The 9421-nt window shown below is 47.1% G+C and overlaps 1 protein-coding gene across 1 annotated transcript; it reads right to left on the reverse strand.

Annotated features, from left to right (window-relative positions):
- Positions 1 to 307: 307 nt before the first annotated feature.
- Positions 308 to 1984, reverse strand: LOC142930552 (sterile alpha motif domain-containing protein 9-like). The gene has a single exon (XM_076073269.1). It carries the CDS (start codon positions 1781 to 1783, stop codon positions 392 to 394), a length of 1392 nt encoding a protein of 463 aa, XP_075929384.1. The 5' UTR covers positions 1784 to 1984; the 3' UTR covers positions 308 to 391.
- Positions 1985 to 9421: the final 7437 nt, after the last annotated feature.

Consider the following 9421-nt stretch of genomic DNA (forward strand, 5'->3'; position numbering starts at 1 on the left):
TGTTTTCTCTTTTAGGGAGTAATACCTTGCCAGAGCCTGAGCCATTACTGCATATTTTGGGAATCTGGCTGCTGCACGAAGCAGCACATTCCTGGCCAATTCCATGCCGGGCACCACATGGCCTGAATGAGATGCACTGAATTTGTTTGAAATGACATCTTCAATGAGGGGTGCAAAGAGAGTATCTGTCTCATCACCCTGTTCTTTCCAATGGCGTGTGATGAACATGCTCCTCACATTTTTTACCACGTATTCTCTCGCCATACCATCCGTGTAAAGTAAGTGTTCATCCAGGATATCATGCGCAATTTTACATCTTGATGGGCCACCAGTTGTTTCAAATTCTTTCAGCACTTGCTCTGCCACGAGTGGGTGTGACATTCTCACAGATTCATGTGCCATTCACTTCATCCATGGGGCATTTAATGAGCAGTAATTTAGCATGCTTGCTCAGCCCATCGTCAAGAGTTTGCTTTCTCCAAAATGTGGATTTTACGTTTGAGATTCCAAGAATCACCTCACACCGAGTCACCGGTATTGATGCGTTCTTTACGTAGCTGTTTAGCAATACAATGCAACTGATAAGTTTACCATTTTCACTGTTGCAGTCAGCACCTTTCATCATATTCTTTACCATATTTGCGATGTAATTTGTATCAAAATTTTTCTTAATGATCATAAACGAAAGAAAGCTGTCACATTCTTTGTAATAATTTTCCATTACTTTAAGCTTTTTTTCAAACCGTTCTTGCTCTGTTGGGGAAATTTTGTGCTCTAAAATGACACTGTCAAAAACACTTGCTTTTCGACTTTCTTCAGGGGCCTGTGAACGCATGCAGTTAATCATCACAATGAGTGCCTCATCAAATGGAACATCTGACAGCTCGGATATTATGCTGTGTTGCAGGTTTCTGAGGCTTTCTGCATCATAAGCATCATCAGCGAGAAGAAGTACCGGGGTGTAGATATTAGGGTCAGCCTCTGCATACTTTAGCAGTGCAATTTCTCTGTGATCATCATAGTTGTTTTTAATCACAGCACACCTAAACCTTTTCCTGAGCTCCCACAGGACATGCCATGCAAGTGTTGTTCCTCCACAACCAGGATGGTGAAACAAATTCACCATTTGAAGGCATCGCTTTGACCTAAGTGCATCTTCAACGTTCTGCTTTAAAGCACGAAACGGCTCACGTTTGATAAAAGGCTTTCTTCGCTTTTCAGAGAAATAGAAGTTCCACGGGCAGACTTTTCCTCCCTTGTAGTAGTTTTCCTCAAAACTTATTCGAAAGTCGTCAAAACCTTTCTCATCTTTTTTTACTTCAGTGCCTTCACATTCATTCTCACAAACAACCGTGAGGGAAGACATGCGCTCCTCCTGCACTTTGGTTAAACAGCAGGAGCCTCTTGTGGACGTACGCAGAAAGCGCTGTGTGCTTTTTGACGCAGCTTTGATCTTGAAAATAGTTGAGTTTACGTGCTCTAAACTCATAACACGAATTGATTTATGTCCCAAGTCAGTTTCGTCAACTTTTGTCTGTGCAAGATTGGCCCAGCTCTCGTATGTTGCCACGTTTTCTGTTATCAACATACTATCAGCAAGGCCCTGCATTTTCTGATGAAAGTATATATTTTTTTCCATTATTGGGTCAATCAAATTGTCAACTTTAATGGGGGACAGAAACACAAGAAGAAATCTCCCACTTGGCAAAAGGTCCTTGTGGCACAAGCTAACCAGCCTGCTGTGGTTTCCACTACGTTTTCTCTGAAACTCTTTTGCATCCATGGCTTTGTTATTGCCTATGTCTGCCCTTCCATTGCATGATATCCAGCTGGTTTGCTTGTGAAGGTTAAGCTCCTTGGCTAATGTTTCAATGTCAGAATGTTCACGTTCTACAAACTGCCAAGGAAAATGCAGATTAAGTGATCTATCAGGGCGGACACGGCTGCACAGTCCAGAGACGTTAGATTCAGGGTCAAAATCAAGGACAGCAAACCAATTGATTTATTTCACAATTTCAAGATGTTGAAGTTGGCTTTTGTCTGCTTTGTTAACCACCAAAATGTAGGAACTAAAATAGGAATCATCGAGTCTCCCTTTCCTTCCTGTTATCAGATGAGTTAGTTTTTTGCCTTCATCATCTGGCTTACGACCTATTTTTTGGTTAGTTTCGGCCAGTTTGCTCTGCTCATTCCACTTTTTCACATCTTTACAAACGCGTCTATACTCTTCTTTCCACTGTTCCGAATTCTGTGTTGCCAGAATATCCTTAGAAGATGCACCGTCTCGTTTTTATGCGTGGTTCTCTTTATCTGCTTGCCATTTTTCATTGGTGTGCTTCATTTGCTTTATTTAATAAACATTGTATTTGCATATTGTGCTCTTAGGGATAACATCGAATTCTATCACATATGCACCAAGACTTGTATGTTCAGGCGAAATGACCTCCACAAATCTTGGAGGTCGTATGCATTCTTTAGCATCTTGATCCTGTCTTTCTGGAAGTACTTTGAGATGTTGTTATCGATTGTATCAACAAACTTGCTCTGGTATTCTACGTGGACACCGGTAACTTCACCGTGCCTGTACCCGCTCTTTGTGTCTCCCACACCAAAGTGTATGTTGCCATTTGTCCTCCTGTTCATGCACCCAGCAGAGAACCTGAACACCTCATTACAGAATTTCTTCATCAACGTCGCCCTCGCAGGCAAAAAGCTTAAACTCGTGAACCGGATCTATATAGCTTGTGTTTCCCGTTTCACTAGCCAGCACACTTCCTCTGATATATCTGTGTGAAGTGTAATGGTGATCAAATGGGCATGGTGAGCAAATATTCACCTGACTTTCTGGTGTTTTGTTGGCTTGAATCATCAACAGCGGAATGCTCCTGTGTCCCCACCTCTGCAGGTGGTTGTGAAGCTTCTTCATGTACCTGCTGTGCTATGTTCGTGTCATCACCATGAACCACATCACCTGGCTCTGTCTGCTTCTGATCCGCACACTTCTCTTGCTGTTGTTCTGTGCCCTTTTAATTTATTTTCTTGTTTTTATTCGGAGGGTTTTCTTCAGAGATTGAGAAATCGGCTTGTGTGCTGCCAGGAACGAGTTGTGCCCCCTTTGTTTCACGGTGGCTTCTCCGAGGCTTCATCACCGAGTGCAGGTGTTGTCGCTCCGTGGCTAGGGGTGCTGGACGACTTGAGCTTGGACTTCTTCAGGTATTCATCACGCGAATCTATGAGTAAGGATATTTGTAGCGACTTGAGACCAAAACTCCTTGAGTTGTTCACGCTGCAGCTTTACTAAAAAAAGCACTGTTAACTCTTCCTCGTGTAATTTGTTGGCATGTTGCTCTTTCAATTTAGCTTCGTGAACCAACCAGTGGCGAACGTGGTCTTCATTTCATTCTTGCATACTGGAAGGCAGCTTCACATTCTTGTCATCACCCTCATGTCCTAAATGTGAAATTGAAAAAAAAAACGTTGAAGATTAAAAACCTAAAACTTTACATAAAAAAATAAATCGGGTACATTCAGGGTGTGAAGTAAAATTGCATCTGGCGATGGTGTCACCGAATTCAAGAGAATTTTGGAAGGCCACAGGAAGCCACCTCAACCTTCCCTCGGTATGGCTCAAGAAGCTGAGTGGAGCGTGTGCTGCTGTCAGGTGAGCAGGGGCAGTGGCATCTGAAAGAGACAACTCAAGCCATGGACCTGCCCTGGACCACAAACGTTGAGAGGTGTATTTAGGTATTTTATTGCACTCAAGACTCGGTGTGATAAACTACTGTGAGCTAAATACTGGATTTGTGTGTTTTGCAATTTGTCTTTGATTAAATCACCACAATAGAAATGTAGTGCAGGCCGGACAACCATAAATTTTACAAACCATAGAAACATGCATCATGCAAAAACATCAGCTGTTCCTGAAGAACATTGGACACTGTACTGATGAGTCCTAATAAGAACGAAACTGGTCTGCAGTTGTCTGTCTCACTGCTACTGTCAGTCTTACCTCACCTGGTATACAGGAGGACGTGGGTTCGATCCCATCCCCGACACCTGTATATTTGGAGGTTGCATGTTCTCCCCGTGGTCGTGTGTATTTTTTTCTGGGACCTCCGATTTTCCCCTCCACATTTAGAAACATGCCTTTATAGTATTGGCTTCTTTCCATTTGCACATGACAAGCCGCTTCGTTGAGCTCTCAAATGTGACCAGGTCGCTTCTGAAAAAGAGCTCTGTAGCTCAGTGGGCCTTACCTGGTAAAATAAAAAGTTTCGTTTTAGTTGTTTACATTTACACATTTGTGGTCACCATTTTGATGGTGACCACATTGCAGTTCTTCAGGAACTGCTGATGGTGTTTTTACGTAACCTATAAAGGCCGATACATTTTTGTATATATGTGTGGTTAGAAACGCATGCCGTTGATTGCATTATAAAAAAAGGTTTGTTTTGTTGCCAGAAAAAAAGGGGAAAACCCTATTATTATAATTTGGTACTGGCAAAGGTGGTCTAATGATGTGGATGCTTACCCCGAGCCCTCATTACTTTGATAGTGCAATGTCTTTGAGCTGTAGGCCTTTTGGCGTCCTCTGGTCTAGCACCAATTGAGACGAGGCTCAAAAGAAAGCTGTATAACCCTTTCCTCACTATGGAGTTGAGCAGTGTGGTGATCCTGAATAGGGCTGCTCAGTCACTCAGGGTGCTGCCGGACTTCACTGCTGCTTTGGTCCAGTGAGGGTGTGGTGCCACGGCAGCGAAGCCGCTCCGCCGAGGCCGGGCCTGCCACTGTGATGCCGCAGCAGCAAAGCCGTTCTGCTGACCCAGTGGCCACGACGCCGCCACCTCCGAGCGACGGGGCCGACGCTGCTCGTCCCTCACCACCTCCCACCTAAACACACACACACCCCCCCACACATAGAGCCCCGAGGGGAAGTCACCTGGCCGCAGGTTTTCACCCAGAAGCACTCCCACGGGACGAAACTTCACGGTTTCCTGCGACCAGGGAATTGGGCGACCTCCCCCGTGGCTAACATGCACCATGGCGCCGTGACCTGGGTTGTAATTACATGGTCACGACGGGGGCTGCTGAGCCACCGCGGATAGAAAGCATCCACACTCGACACGGGTCAGCAGGTGGGTAGGGGGGTAGGGCGGAGTAGCGAGCGACAGGAAGGCAGGGAGTGGCCTTCGTCCCCGCACAACGTGTGCAGGGACCTCGCCCTTGCACAACGTGTGTTGGGGCGGTACAGGAAGACCTCTCGGCCGTGCACTTGGTTAAACAATATAAGGCGGGCATTGGAGAGGGGACTAATCCAATTGATCAAGAGCGGGAAATCCGAGGCTCTGGATTGGACGAGAGGCCAGCGGGTAGCGGCACGCTAGCTTTGATGTAGGGGGATAAAAAGGGATGGAGTCATCGTCCCCTGCTACTCGAACGTCCATGAGACGGGTCGCAAAGCAGCCAGGTCCAGTTCCCAGCAAAAGCTACGTGCAGCCTCGCCTTTCCGCGACTTCCTACACCTCGAGATCGGGTCGTAAGTACGGTAAGACAAAGGGGAATATCCCTTAGGGAAAGTGAGTAGGGAGAGACCAGGCAAATTGAGTCCTAGACCGCCAGGAGATAGGTTAGACGTGCCCTGCTGGCCCACACTGACACGGATAGATTAACTTCAGTAGACATTACACCTTGTCGTGTTGTCTCTGCGAGTAAGGAGAGGAGTGCATGGTCTTGTGAGCCTGCTCGCTGTGGTTTCCTGTGTTTGCGCACGAGTGTGTAATTTCACCCACGTGTGCGCGCTCACTGCGCACGTTAAACCTGTGAGCCTACTCGTTGGGGTGCCCTGTGTTCATGCGCCGGCGGGTATTCTACCCGCGTGGGTGCACTCACCACTGCGCGGCTCGTGGTTAGCGTGTGCGAAAGGTGCACAGCTGCGATCTCGCAGGGCGGTTCGTACAGCCCCTTTAAAATCATGCCTCGAGGAGCCGCTGCGAGGGGGGGGGGAGTCGGAGAGCGGTGGGTCACAGATGAGCGGGGAGACGGGGGTCAGCCTCCCCGACAAGGGCACGACCAATATCCTGAGCCACCTGCATGCAGGTTTGTGGCTACAGCTTCTAGCATATCTGTGCCTGCTGCTTCATCACTCACCCATCGCCACAGGACTTGGATAATGACGATGGTAAAAGTGCCATGACTTGCGCAGAGAACTTGGATTTAAGTGAGGGTGATTAGCGCAGCATCAACCTCACTCTCTTGACCAGCCCCCTTCTGTACCCAGTAGCAAGACGTAGTCAAGACGACTGGAGATGGTCCTGGTTGCAGTGGAAGGTCCAAAGACCCTTTTGGTGGAATTTCCTCCACCAGGGGTTCCACATGCCCAGGCTCAGACAAGCTGAGTTTTCCAGATTAGTTAACCACTGCCCGGGGTTCGGCGTTGGCAGCTGCTGACTGTACCGACTCACCAGGGATGTTGAGCCTGGTGTGCGCCTACGGTAGCAACTAGAGGGCCGGCCCAGATGGAACAAGCCTGAGGCACAACTAGCTGGTCAGACACTAATACATAGTGTATGCGTGTGTAGGTGCGGTTAGCGCGCTGCCCTACGAATGGTGAATAACAGTGACTAATTGCTGAAACTGTGTACAGATGTGTGGGTACAGATACACAGTAAACTGCATGATTTTCCTGATGTACCTGTGTATAGGTGTGTGGGTACAGATACACAGTGTAAGCTGCATGCTCTTCCTCATGTACCTGTGTATAGGTGTGAGTACAGATATATAGTGAAACTGCATGATCTCCCTTATGTACCTATGTACAGGTGTGTGAGTACAGATACACAGTGCAACTATATCATCTTCCTCATGTACCTGTGTACAGGTGCATAGCCATGACTGATTGCAGAAGCGAGTAATATCTAACCTAGTCCCGCCCTCCAGCATTCCTTAACCAACCCACGTTGACCAGCGTGGTGAAGTATAGTCAAGCAACCCCCATGATCAACATGGACTAGGACGGCCTTCTGTGGTGTCATCCTAACTTGTGTAGTTTGTGAGGAAGAAGCCACAGTCGTGTTCCGCGTGTGTTATTGATGAAGGCCTCCCATATGCCACGTGGTCATGGGGATTTTGATTTCACCTGCACTGCATTGCATTGATCAGTGTGGGTTGCGAAGGAGACTCAACTAAACAATTTTATTTACCAAGCCCACTGAGCTAGGAGCTCGTTTACAGAGGCGACCCCATTACAACTGATAGCTGCCAAACAATGTACATGCGTTTTTCTAAACAATGTACATGTGTGTTTATAAATAATGTACACGCGTTTCTACATAATGTGCACGTGTGTTTCTAAACAATGTTCACGCGTGTTTCTAAATAATCTACACGTTTGTTTCTACATAATGTACACGCGTTTATAAATAATGTACGGGTGTTTTTTGATAATGTACACGTGTGTTTCTAAATAATCTACACGTGAGTTTCTAAACAATGTACACGTGTTTCTAAATAACCGAAACGTGTGTTTCTAAACAATGTACACGTGTGTTTCTAAACAATGTTTCTAAATACGGAGGACAACACCGGAGGACCAGGAGTACATTCCATGCGACCACCACGAGGAGAGAACAGATGAACCTCATCATAGCTATGAAGAGGTACACTTTGTAGTAGAGCATGTTGGGTAATGAGAGAAAGTCGTTGGGTTATGAGAGAAAGTCGTTGGCTTAAGAGAAGTAAGTGACTTGTGCAGAACATGTCACTGGAGGGGATGATGGCTAGTGGTCGAGACTAATGATGGCGTGGCAGCTAAAGGAGAGAACACGCCTGAGAAGTTGTCCACCGTGGCCACAGAGCAATGAATTGGATCATGTGCGGGACCTATATAGATTGTGGCATCACAAGACCATGATATATGGTAACGGATTGGAGAGGTGTGCATCTAGCAGTGGATAGCTCATGGCTGATGGTGCATCCTGATACAACATTCCTTGAGCTTGGTGACTGTCTTACACAGCACGACGTGGGTGTTGTACTCCTGCCTGTAGCGCTGTCCCGTCTCCTGCCAGGTTCGCCACTTCGTCAGCGTGCTGCGCCATCGCTTGGTCGCCGTAGAGGAGCCAGGCTAACGCTGTACGCGTTCGTGTATTGTGGATAAATAATTGTGCACGCATCACGAGAGCACGACAGAAGTCGTCATCTCGCAAGCCATCAGTCATGCGGTTGCGAAGGGCCATGCTGCCACCTGTCTGTTGCCATCAACAGATGAACACGTCGTCCACATCATGATCCGAATAGAGGTCACGGCATCGTGAGATGACGGCTCTGGTATGGGAGCCAGCAGCAGGCATTGTCAACGAGCACCGCAATAGAAAGGGAAATAAATAAGACTGGGCATGAGAACTGTGTGGTGTGAACCTTACCGCTGGGTTTAAAAATCTCAACCGGTCCTCAATCATTGCAATGTCCTTTGAAACAACACTCAGATTTTACTGGGCAAAGACCCGGACTTGCCCCGTCTACTGTGTTCAAGCCCTATTGTCAGTCCACTGCTGGATGAGGGCCTTCCCACGCTGTGCAAATAGTGGAGATATTTGACCATACCTCACCACGCTGCAATGCGGTTTTCTAATGATGCACAATCAAAATGAAGGACGTGGGCAGGTGCTCCAAATCGAGGAAAAACACATTTATTGTGGTTAATCTGAAAGATTCAACAGCACGCGTGTCACACATAGCAATCCTTCAATCACAATGGTGGGGAGGAGGCCGTAATGGCAGGGAGTAGGCCGCGATAGCGTGGAGGAGGCCGCGATGGTGTGGAGGAGACCGCGATGGCGGGGAGGAGGCCACGATGGCGTTGAGTATGACGCGATGGCGGGGAGGAGGCCGTGATGGTGAGGAGGCCACGATGGCGGGGAGGAGGCCGTGATGGCGTGGAGAAGGCCGTGATAGCAGGGAGGATGCCGTGATACACTCGCTCATCTTACACTGACTCAGTCACATCATACACTGACTCACTCACACATCATACACTGACTCACTCATCATATGCTGACTCACTCACACATCATACTCACACAACCACTGATCCATTCACTCATCATACACTGATTCACTCATCATACACTCACTCAATACGCTGACTCACTCACATCATACACTCACACTACCACTGACTCACACATCAGACACTGACTCACTCATCATACACCGACTCACAGATCATACACTCACACTACCACTGGCTCACTCACACACCATACACTGGGAGTGTCATGCTGCCAGATATGGCTGCAAGTTTTATCGTACATGTTATGTATATCGTTTATTGTTAACTTTGAATCAAAGTTCCTATGATTACTGTTCTTACATTGTACTTTATAGCTCAATTTTGGTGATTTCAAAAACATATGGTTAAGCC

Source organism: Petromyzon marinus, chromosome 1 (genome assembly GCF_048934315.1).
Source record: "Petromyzon marinus isolate PM22_M1 ecotype Great Lakes invasive population chromosome 1, UKy_Petmar_22M1.pri1.0, whole genome shotgun sequence".
Lineage (NCBI taxonomy): Eukaryota > Metazoa > Chordata > Hyperoartia > Petromyzontiformes > Petromyzontidae > Petromyzon > Petromyzon marinus.